The sequence below is a fragment of the Urocampus carinirostris genome, chromosome 8, assembly GCF_059441175.1.
Source record: "Urocampus carinirostris isolate Australia breed hairy pipefish chromosome 8, RoL_Ucar_1.0, whole genome shotgun sequence".
NCBI lineage: Eukaryota > Metazoa > Chordata > Actinopteri > Syngnathiformes > Syngnathidae > Urocampus > Urocampus carinirostris.
Window position 1 is genome coordinate 2,451,307 of NC_142356.1, and position 21,149 is coordinate 2,472,455.

Here is a 21,149-nt window from a genome sequence, read left to right on the forward strand (position 1 = left end):
TCCCAAAGCTTGCAAAGACGCAAATACGTGTCGAGAACACGTGCGGATGCGGTGTCCGTACCATGTCACTCAAATGCATCGTTCCATCATTCGGAAGGTTCAAGTCTTGGGATTCAAGAAATGCCAACCATTCCTTAGTTTCGATTTTCTTTTTCGCTCGCAACTTTACTGTGCATATGACAATAAACACTTGGAATTGAGTTGAATTTAAAAATAGACACTCCATTCCATCCATTATCTGCACCGCTTATCACAGAAACTTCGAGTTCAGTCTGAAACAAGATACAGGGAAAATATATAGCCGGAGTAGCTCACCGAAGTCGTTGTGTTCAATAATAATGTGCAGCCATGGTCCTCTTATATCCGTGAGTTTAGTAAATCCAGAATAAAATATTCACAAATACAGAATAGTAAAAAAATGCTTTCTGTATGCCGTCAACCACGTGCTATACGCATTCATCTTTTTCGGCCAATTGCAGGCTTTGTTTTGCTGCTTCATCCTATGCCAGCCTGTAAATGATCAAAAGGATCCGCCCCTTGACCTCCGAATAACTTTAGCCAATAGTGATCGATTCAAATGATGATTGACACATTGGTTAGCCAATGAAACGCCGGTAAATAAATCCCAGCATACACCGCGGACTACTTGGCGTTCGGGGGAAAATCTAGTCGGCGGCTGCAAGTTAGTTGGAAAACTTAATGTTGGTCCATATATAAGGCGCACTGTATTATAAGGCGCATGGTCAGCTTTTGAAAAAAATAAAGGCTTTTAGGTGCGCCTTATAGTGCGGAAAATACGGTAATTATGTATTCCAATTATTCATTATTAGGATGAAATATATATTATTCTAATAATATGGTCTAGGGGCCATTTTTGGCCCACTAACCATATTTTTGCATGCTGTGGCAGTTGACAACTTAAGGCTGCAATCATGACTTTACACCAGAAGATGGCAGCAGAGTAAAATCATTTACGTGAATTTCTTTTGACGGCCGGAATAAACTCTTTTTTTCTATATTTTTGGGGGTTTGTTCTGCATAAGGGCTCTTTGAACTCAGTCGGGCATTGCTTAAACATAACTAATCGAGAAAATATTCAACTTTAGACTTTTTAAGGACACCTCAAACTACACACACCTTTAACTAGGAAATTGAGGTTGTGTATTATTAATAAACCATTAAGGGATGATTAAGATAGGAATATAAAATAGTAATTGATTCTAAATTAATATTAATTGATATATATAAAATTATTTTCTTGCAAAAAATAAATAAACATAAAGCATATCCTCTTCCATCCAAATTTTGAAAAATAGAAAGAAAATATTATTGATCCCAAAAGTGGGAAAAAAAAATTAAATTGTGCGTTAAAAAATAGTCATCTTTTGATAAAATAATCTCAAAATAATGGGTAAAATCTTTTTTTTCCCTGGACAAAAAATAATTCCGTATAAATACAACAGATTTCCTTTTTATTCCCAGAAAGAATTTTTTTATTGACATAAACCCAAAATGTTGCCGCCACATGAAAAAAAACACATTTTTCCAAAACGTCCCTCTATTAAAACGGTATTCAGAAGAGTAGTTTTTAAATCTGACTGTATCAAATGTACCGTTTTTGCTTCTCCCTTTAGCATCAGTGTCATGATGAAAGCAATAATATATTTGATACAGATTTAGAAACATTGGGGTAAAAAATCCATTTTTTAGGGGAGTAATAGTTTTTTTCATTCTCCTTTTTTTATCCACATGACCATCCATCCATTATCTGCACCGCTTATCCTCAGTAGGGTCACGGGGGTGCTGGAGCCCATCCCAGCTATCTTTGGGCAGGGGACACTTGGGACAATTTAAACTGGCCAATTCACCTAACATGCATGTTTTTGAAATGTGGGAGGAAACCGGAGTGCCTGGGGGAAACTCACGCAAGCACGGGGAGAACATGCAAACTCCACACAGGAGGTTGGATCTCATGACCATACAGAAATGGTTTTATCAGACAGGTTAGGTGGCACTTTGGTAAGTTTCGAGTCATTTCCAGTAACCAAAGCAGATTTTTCACGATAGTTCCCCCAAATTTACATCCCGCCACCTGATTGGTTGATTTTAGTCACCGTCCTTCCTGATGGAATTGTGTCCTCCTCCAGTCATCCTGGCTTGCGAGTGTCCATCATCTTTGGTTGCTACGAGACAAGTGCGGCGGACGTCTGTGGGAAAAGGCGGATGTTTTAATAAAGTGACAGTGTGATCATTTACCACTAGAGGTCGTTGTAGCTTGGAACGGGGCTGAAACGTGTGCATTGAAAGAAGCTACAGAAGCTTGAACATTAGTTCTAAGCAGAATTTCTTTAACCCAGTTCCGGATTTTCTTGCGGAATTTTGGCTTGTGACATTAAATCTGTGTTTAACTTAAGTGGCTAGTGGAAGAAGCGATTAAAAAGACCAGTAAAAGATAAAAAGAGCAACTTTCTTTCATAAGGAGGAGCTATCAGTAGCAATAGTAGCTCGTGGCAAACCACAGCCCGCAGCCAAGTGGCTAACATGAGTGGCGAGAGAAGGAAACAGGGAAAAAAATTGAAGACTAAACCACAGAATTGTGACCCCAGGAGTAACTTTGAAAGGTGAGTGACACTGAAGACTAAAGCAGGCTCGTAGGGATAACGAATAAGAAGAGCGGCCCGTAGGGACTCATAGCCTGCAGCCAAGTGGCTAACATGAGTGGCAAGAGAAGGAAACTGGAAAAAATTCAAATTACAGAATTGTGACATTCGCTACCAGGAGTAACTTTGAAAGGTGACACTGAAGAACCAAGCAGGCTCGTAGGGATACCGAATAAGAGCGACTCGTAGGGAGTCATACCCTGCGGCCAAGTGGCTAACATGAGTGGCAAGAGAGGGAAACAGTGGAAAAAAATGTAAGAACACTGAATTACAGAATTGTGACATTAGCGACTTTGAAAGGTGAGTGACACTGAAGAACCAAGCAGGCTCGTAGGGATACCGAATAAGAGCGACTCGTAGGGAGTCATACCCTGCAGCCAAGTGACTAACATGAGTAGCTAGAGAAGGAAACAGTGGAATCACGGTACCCATTGACGGTCGCATGATTAGATGTGGAATGCAAGTAACACTGAAGTAGAAAGTAGGAGCAGCTAACGACAAAAACAGCGGCTCCCGGGGAGCCATACATCGCAGCCAAGTCACTTGCGTGTGTGGCTAGAGAAGGAAACCGTGGAAACAACGTAGAAAATGCCTAAAACATGGTACTTATTGAGGGTCGCATGATGTGAAACGCGAGTAACACTGAAGTATGAAGTAGGAGCAGCTAACGACAAAAACAGCGGCTCCTGGGGGGGCCAATTGACTTGCATGTGTGGCTAGAGAAGGAAACCGTAACAAAAAAACACATTTCAGTTTTTCACATCTTACCTCAAGATTCCTTCCCTTGCTTGAGTCATTTTATCCCTTGCACCTAGCAAGAATATTTCACCAAAGCACCAAATACCAAAACAAAAAACAGGAAAGGTAGAACTGAAAAGGTAAGGCCTTATTATTCATTTCATTAATAGCATGCTACTACAAACGTTTGATGTGATAATAACAATAATAATAATACACACCTTTAAGGCAGGATAGAAAAATGAGATGAACATATATTCAAAACTTCATCTTATAGCCAGCTTCGGTTCCATGGTTAACAGGTTTTTAGCGTCATCTTACTCATTAGCTAATACAAGGAATTATTCAAAAATATGAAAGGAAAGTCGACCCCCCCCCCAAAAGAAAACATGAAATGATATCACATGCTGTCCAAACAGCGATAGGGGGCGGCCATTTTGTCACTTCCCGTCGACTGAAGATGACATCATGACGATTTGGTCACGTGATATGTGAGATCTGAGTCGTGATTGGTCGTTTGTTACCTGAGCAACGGTGTTGTTGCTAGTCGAATGTGGGTGGAGGAATGGATAATAAACCGGTGGATTATTTGATGGAACATCAATCAGAATACAGCAGACCCTCAGGATAAGGTGACCCCGCCTTACAACGTTTTTAATTTGGTGTGTGCGATAAGGTGTTTTTCCAGCCCCGCCTTAAGGCATTTTCCCTTACTATACCACCTCAACAAACAATTTGTGCCCAAAAACGTACAATTTTAACTTAATTGCCTTTCATTTTCTTTGTGTGGCTAGAGAAGGAAACCGTGGAAAAGGCCTAAATCATGGCACTCATTGACGGTCGCATAATCAGATGTGAAACGCGGGTAACACTGGAGTATGAAGTAGGAGCAGCTAACGACAGAATGAACGGCTCCTGGGGAACGGGAGTAACCTCAGGATAAGGTGACCCCGCCTTACAGCGTTGACTTTGCAGTAAGGTGCAATAGTGTATTTTTCCAGCCCCACCTTAAGGCATTTTCCCTTACTATACCACCCCAACAAATAATTTGTGTCCAAAAACGTACAGTTTACACTTAATTGCCTTCAATTTTCTTTCAGTGGCTAGAGAAGGAAACCGTGGAAAATGCCTAAATCATGGTACGCATAGACGGTCGCATGATGTGGAATGCAAGTAACACTGAAGTATAAAGTAGGAGTAGCTAACGACAAAAACAGCGGCTCCTGGGGAACGCGAGTAACCTCAGGATAAGGTGACCCCGCCTTACAACATTTTTACTTTGCAGTGTGCAATAAGGTGTTTTTTCCAGCCCCACCTTAAGGCATTTTCCCTTACTATACCACCCCAACAATCAATTTTTGCCCCAAAACGTACAGTTTTAACTTAATTGCCTTTCATTTTCTTTGTGTGGCTAGAGAAGGAAACCGTGGAAAAGGCCTAAATCATGGTACTCATTGACGGTCGCATAATAAGATGTGGAACGCGGGTAACACTGGAGTATGAAGTAGGAGCAGCTAACGAGAAAAAGAACGACTCCTGGGGAACGCGACTAACCTCAGGATAAGGTGACCCCGCCTTACAACGTTTTTAATTTGGGGTGTGCGATAAGGTGTTTTTCCAGCTCCACCTTAAGGCATTTTCCCTTACTATACCACCTCAACAAACAATTTGTGCCCAAAAACGCTTTCATTTCCTCTGTTCATTTCAGAATCTCATGCAAAAAACTTGAATTTGTTTTACAATGTGACCCAAGACTTGCAGCGATGCTAAAGGGAGAAGCAAGAAGATCTATCTATCTACATTGGTCATATCCTTGACCTTGCAAGTAAGAAAATAATAACAATAAAAACGAAGCTAGAGATAATAAAATACAATGAAGGCACACGCTTTTTTTCTATTGCTTTATCATCTCAAGCGTTATTACCATAGCTTAGTTGCATGGTCATAACCAATCGACAGTATGGATTATAAATAAAGATAAGGAAAGGATTAAATGATTCTATTCTATTCTAAACCCCCAAAAAATTCTAACAGCATGAAAATCCTCTCAAGCGGAAGGTTCAAAATCAATTATTTCAAACCGTCGTTTCCTCCTCCCTTTGCATCCATCTGTTACTCCAGTCTGCCAGCCCAAGTCACGTTACACCAAAGGTAAATAAACGCCCTTTAATCCTATACACATTTATAGTAAGTGCTACTTATGTGTTATATACTGATATGTATATAACACATAAGTAGTGTAATAATCTGTGAAGCCCTTTGAGACTCTTCGTAATTTAGGGCTATAAAAAAAAAAAATGACTTGACTTGACTATGTAATCTTTTTTTCTGGGGTACCGGGAGCTTTTGCAACGCATTGACGAATTAGCATAAGTTTCTGTCCCCCACTATACAGCAATTTTACTTTGCATCTCCTCTATCCTTTGCATCCATCGGTTACTCCAGTCTACCAGCCCAAGTCACGTCACACCAAAGGTAAATAAACGCCCTTTAATCCTATACACATTTATAGTAAGTGCTACTTATGTGTTATATACGAATATGTTATCTTTTTTTGGGGGGGTACCGGGGGGTTTTCGGAACGCATTGACGAATCAGCATAAGTTTCTGTCCCCCACTATACAGCAATTTTACTTTGCATCTCCTTTATCCTTTGCATCTATCAGTTACTCCAGTCTACCAGCCCAAGTCACGTTACACTAAAGGTAAATAAAGGCCCTTTAATGCTATACACATTTATAGTAAGTGCTACTTATGTGTTATATACCAATATGTTATCTTTTTTTTCTGGGGTACCGGGTTTTTTTGGAACGCATTGACGAATTAGCATAAGTTTCTGTCCCCCGCTATACAGCAATTTTACTTTGCATCTTTCCTATCCTTTGCATCCACCCGTTACTCTAGTCTACCAGCCCAAGTCACGACACACCAAAGGTAAATAAACGCCCTTTAATCCTATACACATTTATAGTAAGTGCTACTTATGTGTTATATACTGATATGTATATAACACATAAGTAGTGTAATAATCTGTGAAGCCCTTTGAGACTCTTCGTAATTTAGGGCTATAAAAAAAAAAAATGACTTGACTTGACTATGTAATCTTTTTTTCTGGGGTACCGAGAGCTTTTGCAACGCATTGACGAATTAGCATAAGTTTCTGTCCCCCACTATACAGCAATTTTACTTTGCATCTCCTCTATCCTTTGCATCCATCGGTTACTCCAGTCTACCAGCCCAAGTCACGTCACACCAAAGGTAAATAAACGCCCTTTAATCCTATACACATTTATAGTAAGTGCTACTTATGTGTTATATACGAATATGTTATCTTTTTTTGGGGGGGTACCAGGGGGTTTTCGGAACGCATTGACGAATCAGCATAAGTTTCTGTCCCCCACTATACAGCAATTTTACTTTGTGACCACCAATTCATTTCGTATCCCGGGGGTCTGCTGTATTTTGTTTGGAGTGGTGCAGAAAATGCTTCGATTGAAATATTTGGACTTCATTTTGACATCATGGCGGGAAATCTCTGGTTTATATTTAGCAATTAGCATTCAACAATACGTATAAAAAAAACAAGAGATCCCTTTGAATCATAGAGAAAGTTCAAGAATCAAGGTAAATATAAAAAGTGTAAACACTGGGCTTCTAGTCAAGCAGGGAAGGTTCTGAAGGACGAATGATGGTGGGTCTGTTGGGGGCGGCCGGGGGTCTTCTGCTGCAGGGAGACACAAGTGGGAAGGGGGCAAAGAAAAACATGCAAGGAAAAAAAAGTCATCAGCCAATCATGCACCACCACGAAGCACCACCAGCACCGTCACAGAAAAAAACGGAAAATAAAAGCAGTTCTACTACCACCACAAAGTTTTGTTGTCTTGTTTATGGATTGGCCGTCAGAGAACAATTTTAAAGAGACAGTGTGTAATAATTCACAACTACATTGTAGCTCATACTGGAGCTGAAGTGTGCGCATTAGAAGAAGACGCAGTACGGAAGCCCAAAGGATATCCCAAGAAGTAACTTCCAGATTTACTTAAGTGAGCAAGGACAAACAGCGATAGAGGGCGGCCATTTTGTCACTTGCCGTCGACTGAAGATGACATCATGACGATTTGGTCACGTGATGTGCGATCTGAGTCGTGATTGGTCGTTTGTTACCTGATCTAGGTTGTGGTTTTTGTCAAATGTCGGTGGAGAAATGGATAATAAACCGGTGGATTGTTTGATGGAACATCAATCCGAATACAGCAGACCCTCAGGATAAGGTGACCCCTCCTTACAACATTCTTACTTTGCAGTGTGCGATAAGGTTTTTTTCCAGCCCCGCCTTAAGGCATTTTCCCTTACTATACCACCTCAACAAACAATTTCTGCCCCAAAACGTACAGTTTTAACTTAATTGCCTTTGATTTTCTTTGTGTGGCTAGAGAAGGAAACCGTGGAAAATGCCTAAATCATGGTACGCATAGACGGTCGCATGATGTGGAATGCGAGTAACACTGAAGTATAAAGTAGGAGTAGCTAACGACAAAAACAGCGGCTCCTGGGGAACGCGAGTAACCTCAGGATAAGGTGACCGGGCCTTACAACATTTTTACTTTGCAGTGTGCAATAAGGTGTTTTTTTCCAGCCCCACCTTAAGGCATTTTCCCTTACTATACCACCTCAACAAACAATTTGTGCCCAAAAACGTACAAATTACACTTAATTGCCTTTCATTTTCTTTGTGTGGCTAGAGAAGGAAACCGTGGAAAATGCCTAAATCATGGTAAAGCTGATGCTAATCCTTGCTAGGGGCCAACAAATACCTAGCGAGCTGGACACACCTGGAGAGGCTGAAACAGCTCATAGTTGGAGTTGGTCAGAGCGAGTGAAAGTGGCTAACTTAAGCGACTTGTGAGAGAAGCAACTAACAATAACAGCTAATGGCAGGCCACAACCAGCAACTGAGTGGCTAGAGAAGGAAACAATTGAAAAAAAGTTGAAGATGCCCGAATTATCGGACTCGGCGATAATGTGAAAAAATGATATATCTTTTTTAGATGATATAACTTATCTAACATTTTCGAGATATAAATGTTTGCTTATTTAAGGATGTTTATTTTTTTCCAGAAAAATATCTTAAGATAAGCAAAAATACTAATTCTCAGCCTGCAGCTAAGTAGGTAACATGAGTGGATAGAAAAGGAAACAGTGGAAACAAAAAAAAGACAAACCGGCCTGAATCACAGGACTTGGTGATAATAATAACAAAAAGAAAATGGGGGAAAAAAATCTTAAAATCATATAAATTGTCTACGATCCATGAAAAAAACATTTTTCTTATTTTTAGAATGTTAGTTATTTTTTTCCAAGAAACAAGAAAATATATCTCATAATCAGCAAAAATACTCATTTTTTTGGCAAGGGGGCAACAATTTTTGTGAGCTATTTTTTTTTCTTTCAAGGACGAACAAGCAGCAGCTAAGAATTACATTAGCAGCTAGCGGCGGGCCACAGTCTGGAGCCAATTTGCTAACATGAGTGGTTAAAGAAGGAAACTGTAGTAAAAAAAACTCAAATGCCTGAAACCCAGGACGTGGCGATGTATGCTTGTTTGGAATCTGTGGAAGGCGATTGACAACGAAGGCTAGCAGGCACGGCTAACAATAACAGTGGCTGGTTCTGAGCCTTAGTTTTCAACCGAATGGCTAACATGAGTGGCTAGAGACGGAAACCGTAGTAAATACACCCCAAATGCCTGAAACCCAGGATGTGGCAATATTTGCTTGCATGGAATCTGTGGAAGGCGATTGACAACGAAGGCTAGCAGGCGCAGCTAACAATAACAGTGGCTGGTTCTGAGGCTTAGTTTTCAACCGAATGGCTAACATGAGTGGCTAGAGAAGGAAACTGGAGTAAAGAAACCCCAAATGCCTGAATCCCAGGACGTGGCGATGTTTGCTTGCATGGAATCTGTAGAAGGCAATTGACAGCGAAGGCTAGCAGGCGCAGCTAACAATAACAGTTGCTATGAGCCTTAGTTTTCAACCGAATGGCTAACATGAGTGGCTAGAGATGGAGACAGGGTGTAAGACGTCTGAATCATAGAAGTACATCAAATTTGAGGCTAGTAAGTTGCCGTTAAGCGCTAAAAGCCGCCTTGGGACAAAGTAGCTTTGCAAATTCATCATTTGGGCTTCAGTAGTTGCAATATCAATTTCTTCAAGTTGCGTAATGTCATGACACATTTCTTGACAAAAAAATCATGATTTTGAGATAGTTTATGTGCTTTTGCTTATTATTTGAATCATCCATCCATTATCTGCAGGGCTTATCCTCAGTAGGGTCACGGGGGTGCTGGAGCCCATCCCAGCTATCTTCGGGCATTGGGCAGGGGACACCCTGAACTGGTTGCCAGCCACTCGCAGGGTACACAGGAACAGTGTTTACTGTGTTGCGAGCATGTTGCTAGTAGCGTTTTGCTACCCTTCACAGGCACGATTTGGGATGAAAGTTATAATATTATAATTAAAGCTTTGAAAACTCTCTCGGTGTACCGTCTTTCTTCGTAAATACGTGTAACCATGTATAATATGTATTTGCAACTGTATATTTTTGTAATGTATTATTTGAGAGACTTATTCTGATATGTTTTCCAGGGGCGAATCAAAAAGAAGGGGCGAAAACAACGGGGGCTGACGGGAAGTGAAGTAAAGGTGAGACGTGTTTGTGGATGCAGCGGACAATAGTGGATATATATTTTTCCCACCCTTACCTTTGGAAATATAATCTTTTTTTTCCTTGGATTATTTTCAACGGTACCCGGACTCTGCAGGTCTGCATCAAACCTTAAGTACCGCTATCATTTTGCCGGCTGTGGTTTTTGGACTGTGTACTTTACAGTATATTCAGTTACTATTGCGGGACTCAAAGTCGGGTTTGGGTTAATTTTGCGATTGTGTCACATGTTTTAATGTGGGCGCATGCGGCTTATATACAGGTGCGGCTTGTGTAAGTACAAAAGCGGTTATCCCCTTAAAATGTGGCGGGTGCGGCTTATAATCAGGTGCGCTCTATAGTCCGGAATTTACGGTAATTGGCCGGTCCAAATTGTCCCTAGGTGTAAAGGAGCGAGTGAATTGTCCGTCTCTGTGTCCCAGTGCCCACTGCCAGAGGATAGCTGGGATGTGCTCCAGCACCCCCGCGGCCCTACTGAGGATAAGCGGTGCAGATAATGGAGTATTTTTACAAGGATTGCAATCGAATACACAGTGGGGCTTACCTGGGAATGCCAGGCGGCAGAGCAGGAGGCACCCGTGCGGGCCTGGAGGGAATGATGGGAACGCTCGGATCAAAAACGGACTGGGCGGGTGTCGGGCCGGGTCGATTGGGCACGGGGGGCGCGCCGAATGCCGGCGAGGGGTTGAGGGGCAAGGCGGGACCGGGCACCGTGCCTCTGGCCACCGGGGGGCGAGTCGGAGGGGGAGCCGTGGCGGGGGCGGGCCGGGCTGTCGCAGGAAGGCTAAGATGGACCGACATCTCAGTCAGGTTTTGAAGGATTTTTTTCCACTTTTTTTCATTTTTGTACCTGGACTCTTTGATCCAGGTGTCGTCCACCGGTGGAGGCACTGGGGTGGAGATTGTGGTGGTGCTGATGTCCCCGATGATGACGAGAGATTCTTTGAGGGCGTGGTACATCCTCAGCATCTCGTCTCTTCTCTGAGCCTGCTCGGCCGATTCTTCCATCAGACTGCTCTGGTCGCCGGCGGAGTACAGGTAAGCCAGGAGCTCCGAGTGGATGAAGTCCTTGGCCTGGAAGTCGAAGGAGGCAGACAAGATTTGCTGGGCAGTGAGCATTGTGATAACTTGCTTCAGTGGTGGTGTTTTTAGCAGTGACAAAGGTTTTCGGGGTCTCTGTTTATTGGCCATACCAGGACACTGCGGTTTTTAATGTCTCCGTCTCGTCAGACTCGTCCTTGAATTCATGTTCGTGTTTCGTAGAGGCATAATGCACAAACAGCACGGTCATTTTTTGCACAAAGCCTCATTCGTCTGTCCACGCTGGCTGGAAAGAACGAGATGTTTTCGCTGGAGGAGCCGTCATGATTCGTTCATTTATCGCGTGACAGTGTTTCGGTGGCTGGGTTAAAACACGGAGTTCTCCTCTGCGAGGCGCCACGCAAACACGCACTGACCCACGGAGGGGCACTAACGTAAAGCTTATAACACGGCGCGCAACTGAAAATGACCATTTTTACCTGAAATTTAGACAAGAACCACAACAGGATCAGGACCCAATCGTGTGACGTTCTCACACAAGCCTTTATTTACGGAAAATGGGAGTCATGCGCGTTAGGGAGCCGGTCTGGCGTGGAAAGACAGGAAGCCAGAGACCGACGAGATTGATACCAATTGATACCGGACAGATGGGGTCGATACCGGACAGGATGGGACAGACAAGATAGGTAACGAATCAGGATATCAAAAACCAACAGGAGAAACTACACGGGAACAAAAACTGGAGAAAATAATTAGCAGGACAAAAACAGACAGAAACAAAACTGGAAACCGATATTAAACAGGACAAAAATAAACGGGAACAATACCGGAGAGGGAATAGCAACAGGAAAACAGGACTGAGTCAGAACCCACGTCTTGTGGGGCAGAAGTTTGTTTGACGGGCTGACAACCGAAGCAAGGGAGCGCTCAGCTTAATATAAACAGAAAGCCAATCTGTCAATGAGCTGCAGCTGGCGCCACACGGGCGGGACCAATTGGACACCATGGCAACCGTGACACACACGGGCGCGGCCAATTGGGCACCACGGCAACGATGACAAAAATGCGCAAAAAAAAATCATGCGGCCTGTTGTGACATAGCAACAGTCAATCGAAAAAATGAAAGTTGACTGTGAGGGCCAACGCTTCCCGGACAAGTGGATTTTTTTCCACTGAAATCCGAAACAATGGCATTTGCCTTATTTGCCATAAGACTATGGCTGTTTTCAAAGAATATAATGTCAAGAGACACTGCCAGCGAAAACATCCTGACGGCAACAAGCTAACTGGTAACCAACACTGTGAAAAGGCGAAGCGATCGAAAGCTGTTTTAACAACACAGCAGCGCTTTTTCAAGAAACCCTGCGAGTCAAATAAAAATGCTACAATGGCAAGATACGAGGTTGCGGCGCTGATCGCAATCTAAAACACTTCCTTTGCATGACTTCAAAATAAAAGCTAGATAAGACATTGTATGGCTTGTTTGGTTATTTTTATATACAAAGAAATCCTGAAACACTTTATAGCAGGGGTGACAAACAGGCGGCCCGCGGGCCGGATCAGGCCCACTAAGGGATTGAATCTGGCCCGCGAGACAACGCTCAGAGAAGCGCAAGAGAAAAACGAGCTGCAGGTTGAAATATGTCCACTTGGTGTTAGCAAAGACAAGTGCCTATCATAAAGACGTTGTGTTTCTCTCTTTCTCTCTCTCTCTCTCTTCCTCCCTTTTTTTATCTCCCTCTTTCCCTTCCTCTTTTTTTGTTCCTCTTTGTCTCTTTCTCTGTCTTTTTTACCTTCTTTTGTCCTCTCTTCCTTTTTTCTTTTTCTATCTTTCCCTCTCTAGCTTTCCCCTTCTCTTTTTTCTCTTTCTACTTCTCTTTGGATTTCATTCCTTCTCTCTCTTTTCTTTCTTTCTCTCACTCATTCTCTATTTATCTCTTTTGTTTCTCCTTCTCTTGCTTTGTCCCACCATCTCTCTTTCTCTCTCTCTCTTATTTATTTTTCTTTGTTTCATTTTCTTTCTCTCTAATCTACTGGTCGGCCCCTGAGAGAATGTTTGTTTTATCGTGTGGCCCCTGAGTCAATAGGAGTTTGACACCGCTGCTTTATAGGTAGGACTTCATTATTTGCGCTGGATAAGCGATTGTATGACTTGTTTGGCTTTTATTTTGAAGTACAAAGGAAAAACTGCAACATAGGTGCGTATAAAAGAAAAGGGATACATACGCTGTTAATCATGAGGTGCATGATGGTCTTGGGCATGAGGTCCCTGATGGACTTGTTGACGATGCCGATGTAGGAGTCCACCAGGTTGCGGATGGTCTCCACCTGACGCTCCAACTGCGGGTCCATCGACACCGTGTCACCTGGAACCATGGCGTCTTCGTTTTCCGCCTGAAGAGAGGAAAGGACGTTTCGTAGATGGTGTGTCCGCTCGAGTCGTGTTTATGCGTATAGCCCCAAATCACAAGAAGTTTCAAAGGGCTGGGAATCATAGATTGAACTATTGGCCATCTAGGGTGAAGCTGTGAGTTGCTCTTTTCTGAGATAGATTGATAGATGTCTAGATAGATAGATGTCTAGATAGATGTCTACATAGATGTCTGGATAGGTTGATAGATGTCTAGATATACGTCTAGATGTCTAGATACATGTCCAGATAGATGTCCAGATAGATAGAATGATGTCTAGATAGATTGATAGATGTCTAGATAAATTGATAGATGTCTAGATAGATGACTAGATAGATTGATAGATGTCTAAATAGATTGATAGATGTCTAGATAGATGACTAGATAGATTGATAGATGTCTAGGTATACGTCTAAATGTCTAGCTACATGTCCAGATAGATGTCTAGATAGATAGAATGATGTCTAGATAGATTGATAGATGTCTAGATAGATGTCTGGATAGGTTGATAGATGTCTAGATATACGTCTAAATGTCTAGCTACATGTCCAGATAGATGTCTAGATAGATAGAATGATGTCTAGATAGATTGATAGATGTCTAGATAAATTGATAGATGTCTAGATAGATGACTAGATAGATTGATAGATGTCTAAATAGATTGATAGATGTCTAGATAGATTGATAGATGTCTAGATATATGTCTAAATGTCTAGCTACATGTCCAGATAGATGTCTAGATAGATAGAATGATGTCTAGATAGATTGATAGATGTCTAGATAGATGTCTAGATAGATTGATAGATGTCTAGATATCTAGATACATGTCCAAATAGATGTCCAGATAGATAGAATGATGTCTAGATAGATTGATAGATGTCTAGATAGATTGATAGATGTCTAGATAGATAGATGTCTAGATAGATGTCTACATAGATGTCTGGATAGGTTGATAGATGTCTAGATATACGTCTAGATGTCTAGATACATGTCCAGATAGATGTCCAGATAGATAGAATGATGTCTAGATAGATTGATAGATGTCTAGATAAATTGATAGATGTCTAGATAGATGACTAGATAGATTGATAGATGTCTAAATAGATTGATAGATGTCTAGATAGATGACTAGATAGATTGATAGATGTCTAGATATATGTCTAAATGTCTAGCTACATGTCCAGATAGATGTCTAGATAGATAGAATGATGTCTAGATAGATTGATAGATGTCTAGATAGATGTCTGGATAGGTTGATAGATGTCTAGATATACGTCTAGATGTCTAGATACATGTCCAGATAGATAGAATGATGTCTAGATAGATTGATAGATGTCTAGATAAATGACTAGATAGATTGATAGATGTCTAAATAGATTGATAGATGTCTAGATAGATGACTAGATAGATTGATAGATGTCTAGATATATGTCTAAATGTCTAGCTACATGTCCAGATAGATGTCTAGATAGATAGATGTCTAGATAGATGTCTGGATAGATGTCCAGATAGATGTCCAGATAGATGTCTAGATAGATAGATAGATGTCTAGATAGATGTCTGGACAGATGTCTGGACAGCTGTCTAGATAGAGTGATAGATGTCTGGATAGATAGATAGATAGATGTCTAAATGGATAGATGTCTAGATAGATGTCCAGATAGATGTCTAGATAGATAGATGTCTAGATGGATTGATAGATGTCTAGATATATGTCTAGATAGATGGATGTCTATATGTCTAGATAGATAGGTACTTTATTCATCCCCATAGGGAAATTCACACTTCCAGCAGTATCCTTGTGTTGAAAAATAAAATAATAAAATAAAAGTTATAGAATACAAAAATACCCAATATATCGTGTTGATATAGAGTATTTAAATAGTGCTACGGAAAATACACACTTTAATAAAAATAGGGTAATATGCAAATGTGGGGGTGGGGTTTAAAGTGGGCTTCTACTGCCCCGGGTGGAGTTAAAGAGCCTCATGGCGTGAGGAAGAAATGATCTCCTCAGTCTGTCCGTAGAACAAGACTGTGACAGCAGTCTGTCGCTGAAGCTGCTCTTCTGTTTGGAGTTGATGCTGTGAAGTGGATGTGATGAATTGTCCATGATTGACCGCAGCTTTTTCAGTGCCTGTCTCTCAGCCACAGTTGTCAGGCTGTCCAGCTCTGTGCCCACAACCGAGCCCGCCTTCCTCACCAGTTTATTAAGACGAGACATGCCTACTAAATAAATATCACAGCATGGACATCTAAAACATTTCAGACCTCCTTCTGGAGGATAAATTAGTCGTTTTCCATTGGCCGGCGCCGTTTAATCCCGAATCGTGACAATTCTGGTTGGCCAAACACTCAATCACTCACAAAAATAGAACAATAAATCCTTGAAAAAAAAACACAGAGTCTTGCGATGACAACAATCACTCTACATCACATCGCAATTCTATTAGATTTCGGTTAATTGTGCAGCCCTATCTGATGTTCCTTTATCAAATATTTACCATGTACTCACAATACTTTATCACTCACAAATCAAGCAAAGTCCTCAAATTCTACATCCAAATTGAACAAACACGCTCCAATTCCCATGTCGTATCATCAGTCATTGTCCATTTGCTGGAGATCCCCTTAATCCTCAAAAAAGATGACCATTTTGGTCTGTTACTATGGCAACTGCCAAAGGCAACAAAAGAATAAGATGACTTTTTACATTTGTGTAGCAATCCGGCCCATATATTTACAGTCGGATGTCGAAAAAGCCCCGACGCTGTCATATCGTGGATGCAGAGCCGGAGCTAAGGCTAAGCGGCGTTATAAATCTTTGGTACAGTCCGTAATCATGGGAAATGTGAACTCTCTACCAAATAAGACCGACAAACTGGCTGTGCTGGTGAAAAACATCAAAGAGTACAGGGAGTGCAGTTTGCTGTGTTTTACGGAAACAACTAGCATCCCGGACGCTAACCTGGAGCTACCCGGCTTCAGCGCTGTTAGAGCAGACAGACACAAATGCCTGTGGGAAGCGGAGAGGAGGCGGACTCGCTATCTACGTGAACACAAGGTGGTGTAACCCTGGGCACAAACATTTCCATCTACTGCAGGGACGTCGAACTTTTGGCCTAGCGTGTGACCTCATCCACTCTGTTGCTAAACTACAACACAGCACCCCGAGGCCATCCTGTTAATCTGTTAATAAACAACACAAAGATACTGCTGGAAGTCTGAATTTCCCTACGGGGATGAATAAAGTATCTATCTATATATCTATCTATTAAGAGACATATATTGAAAATTTTGGTTTTATTGCTTTCAATTTGCCTTTGAATTATTGCATCAATTTTATATTTTTGAAACGTCTGCATTTTTCACCAAACAACTTTTTTTTTTTTTTATGAAGAATAATCTACATATTTGCTTCAACGTTTAAAAACAATGTTCTGGGAACTTCTAGGCTCGTTACCATGTTAAAAAGAAATGTCATAAGTATTCCTTTGTTTCTTTTGTATTTTACACATTTTTCTAAAGGTAAGTTTAGGCGTTTTCAAAAGTGGCCGTTTGGAGACAACCACTTTACGACACTAAAACCTTTGCAAATTTGTATTTTACTTTGGCCATTTTCTTCAGACATTGTGAAAGACTTGTTAATGTTTGACTTCTCTTTACAGAAGTCAAATCAATGATTGTCCACACTTGATTGTGCGCAGTTGTGCGTAATAATATTGCGTAAAAATGAAGCACAAATTGCTTTGCGCACGTCTTATTTCGGCTCTGATTTAAATACACATCGAAAGATTGTGTATATTTATGTTTTTTGGCTAAACAATGTGTCAATCATCATTTGGATTTTGGTTACAATTGGCTAAAGATAACGTGTGACGTCATCCACTCCGCTGTTGCTAAACTACAACACAGCACCCTGAGGCCATCCTGTTCATGTGTTAAGAAACAACAAAAGGATACTGCTGGAAGTGTGAATTTCCCTACGGGGATGAATAAAGTATCTATCTATCTATATCTGAAAAAAAGGGGCTTACAACTCATTTTAAATGACACAGCCCTCATCAGTCTCATCTTCATGATCGCTATCTTAAAAGGACACATGATCTGAAAGCACAAGACCTAGACAACATGGAGTGGGGCAGAAAAGGGTCCCTGCAGGGAACAGCGGCGCCTGCATTCTGCAGCCGATGGCGTCGCCCCGAGACTGGGAGGTCGCTGGTTCAAGCCTCGGCCGAGTCATACCTAAGACTTACAACATTGGTACTCATCGCCTCCCTGCTTGGCGCTTTAGGGGGTTTGATCACTTAATGACTTCCAACACATCAGTTGGTTTGAGCGAGGGGGCTGGGAATCCCCTCCTCTGTATCACTCTCCCAGAAAGAGTCAGAAATGTGAATGAGTTCTTGACTCTAGCTACCTCCCACTAGGGGGACAGGCTCTGGTACATACATTCGTATTGAAGGATTTTATACATTTGACTATAAAGGATTTTATACGATTGACTACAAATTACATTGAATGCAAAAGATATTCACTGACTGGGCTGTAGTTCAATGTCAGGGAAACCTGGTGGAAAATGTTGTTTACAGGAACGGCGGGAACGGGACGTAAGGCTGATAAGATAATCAGCACATCCAGACGCAGAAAGGCCATGATGACGTAGAAACGCTCGGTGTTCAGTTTTCATTTGAGCTGTGAAAAGTGATGGGTCCTGGGGACTCGCATGCTCAAAAATCTATGGGTCCCAACAGAGATCTATGACTCCCCAAAATTTAGTGTTATCGAGGTTGAAATCGTAAATCGGCGACAAACATGTAATATAAATCTATATATTCATCCAGTTTTAATCAAATTATGAATTCATTTCTGCATGAAATTATTGTTGGTAATATCCCGATTAAAGCGATAATCACAAACCTGTCTTTTTTTATTTTCTCCTTTTATACATCCTTTTTTTCTTAACTTCTTTATACAACACAATTCGTGATATCAATCATTAAATATCATATCATACTATCAAAGCGGCGCTGCCACGAGCGGCTGCCTTTTCCAGCAGCTGCCCTATTGTTTTATTGTCTGCTCCTATCTTCGGTGTACACTATGGATTACTTCTATCCTATGGGACATGGGTTTTAGCGCACAAAAAATGCGTGTATTCAAGGAATTTCAACTCCTTGCCCTGAAGAATTCTCATGCCGGCGTGATGAAGGGGCCTATCGTGGAAGAAGAGCCGGAGCTAGCGAAGCGGCTAGCGGCGATATAAGTCTTCGGTACCATCCGTAATCATGGTACCGACCAAATAAGATCATCGAGTGCTGGTGGAAAACATCGAAGCGCACAGGGAGCGCAGTTGCTGTGTTTTGCGGAAACGTGGCTCACGTTTAGCATTCCGGACGCTAACGTGTAGCCACTCGGAGCTATCCGGCTTCAACGCCGCTAAACAGAGACACGAAAGCCGGGGGGAATCGGAGAGGAGGCGGACTCGCTAACACGAGGTGGTGTATCCCTGGATTTTCACAAAGAAAAGTTTTCCATCTGCCGCAGGGATGTCGAACTTATGGACTAGCGTGACGTCATTCACTCCGCTACAAGCACCCCTAGGGCATCATGTTCATCTGTTAATAAGCAACGGGGTAGCCTGCGGGAAGTGTGAATTTCCCTACGGGGATGAATAAACTATCTATCTATCTATCTATCTATCTATCAATCTAAAGCAAGTGAGCCGTTTGAGAGCCGGCTCTTTTGAATGAGTTGAGCCAAAAAAGCCGGTTCTCTAAAACAAGACGGACTTCCTTTCACTCCACAACGAGATCTCGTTGGCCGAATTCGGTGTGCAGACGAAAACTCGAACCGCGAGACCAAAACAAAAATGCCTGACGAAAAGTTTGGAGTACAGTAAATCTTTGTTAAAAAAAAGTAATCGGGTAATAATGACAATTTTGTGGCAAAAAGGTTGCGTCCCGGGGACGCACGTTGATTTGAGACTATGCGTCCCCAGCAAAATGTATGCGTCTAGGACGCAGGGACGCGGGAAAACCAGAACACTGGTGTTGTTTTGAGTATTCCAGACGTCGCGACGCCCAGGGGGGGGCTTCCTTGGCACGCCCATGGGAGGAGTCGGCACGCCATTATGCGGGGAGAAGATGGTGAATAGGAGAGAGCTAAAGGACTTCAGAAAAGGGCTTCCCAGAGACTCCAACGACACTAATTCGGCCATTTTCGATGGAGTACACTTAGTTAAATTGTTAATAAAATGAAATCTGCCCCCGTGTGAAAATGTCAGCTTTCCTGTTCATCGTTTCCCTCAAGAAACGAGCGCGCATAAATTGCTGGGTGAATGTAGGTTGTGTTGTGTAGTCCTTGAAGAGGACTGCAAATCAAGTTTTATGTCAGTAAGTTTCTTCAAATACCTGATCTTTTTCAGGATAAACACCAGCTCTGAGGAAGGAGGCCTTCCAGCTGTCCACGTCGTCCTGAGTGTCACAGGCCAGCTCGATCTGCCGCAGGTCTTTGTAGACGTTTCTGCGCAACGCAGATGTCCAAAAGCTCTGGAGCTGCAAACCACGAGAGCAACCAATCTTCACTCACCTCTGCTCCGTGTTGAATATGGCAAATACATGTTTGCTGGACATGAATCCTTTCTCCACATCTCTTAGCTTTAGGTTGTCCAGGGGCAGCATGTATTTCTTCTCCTTCTCCTGGTTGATGATACAGCATGCAAAAAAAAAATTTTTGGGTGAAAAACATTGGTGGGAACCAATGTTCCCTCTAAGCTGAGTGTATGCGCAATTGCGCACTGCCCAGAGCTTTTCTGCGCACAAGAAAATCTAGCCAGCTCACAAAAATCACGACTCGAACTTGCTAATTAAGAAGCGAATTAAGTCAAAGTTACAGTGCATGAAGGTTAAAATACACGGGTTCCCCTGACGCTATTTTCGAAATGCGGTATTTTGAAGTCAATGTCGAAGTAGAATTAAGTTGAGTAAAGTCAGTTTTTTCGAGTTTTTCGAGAACCGGCTTCTTCGGCTCGGCTCACTAAAAAGAACCGGCTCTTTCGAGTCCCAAACGGCTCTTCAGGTTGTTTTTGCTTCTTTAATCCCTACACGACCAAATATTATCTAAAATTATGCACAAAATGACTTAAAGGAAGGGGGGGGGGGCAATAGAACAAAACATTAAAAAATACCAAAATGAAAAAGTAGTGAAAAGCTGGGAAAAAAAGAAACAAGAAGAGAGAAAAAGAGGGAAAAAAAGAGCAGGAAAAATTCTGAAAAAAACAGAAAAAAAGATAAAGAAACAAATAAAAGGAAAAAAGTAACAGCTGGAAAAAAATAAACACAATAAGATTTTTTTTTTTAAAGGAATTAAAAAAAGTAGGAAAAAAAAACGGAAAAAGAAGAAAAAGTTGGTGTTGCCTTTAAATAATTTCCAATTATATCAAGTCAATCTTGTTGCCAACATTGAACTTCCACAAAAAAAATGTAATTAAATACAGTTGTGTATCGTGCAACCGACTCAATATTCCCCCCAAAATGTTAGTATTAGCGACAAAAGATACCAGGAAAAAAAA

The 21,149-nt window shown here is 41.7% G+C and overlaps 1 protein-coding gene across 3 annotated transcripts in view; it reads right to left on the minus strand.

The window, feature by feature from the left end:
* Window positions 1-1,513: 1,513 nt before the first annotated feature.
* Window positions 1,514-21,149, minus strand: part of LOC148360475 (dynamin-2-like) — a 56,179-nt gene continuing 36,543 nt past the window's right edge. The window contains exons 15-20 of one of the 3 annotated variants that reach the window (XM_088341315.1): window positions 20,168-20,277; window positions 19,990-20,101; window positions 13,392-13,559; window positions 10,975-11,198; window positions 10,669-10,908; window positions 1,514-2,207 (exon numbers count right to left, since the gene is read on the minus strand). In XM_088341315.1, coding sequence (XP_088197441.1) covers window positions 2,171-2,207; window positions 10,669-10,908; window positions 10,975-11,198; window positions 13,392-13,559; window positions 19,990-20,101; window positions 20,168-20,277 — 891 coding nt within the window. In that variant the 3' untranslated portion in view covers window positions 1,514-2,170. Of the gene's footprint in view, window positions 2,208-4,720; window positions 7,123-10,668; window positions 10,909-10,974; window positions 11,199-13,391; window positions 13,560-19,989; window positions 20,102-20,167; window positions 20,278-21,149 lie in introns of those variants that run through there. The other 2 variants (XM_088341314.1, XM_088341313.1) reach the window with 2 other exon arrangements.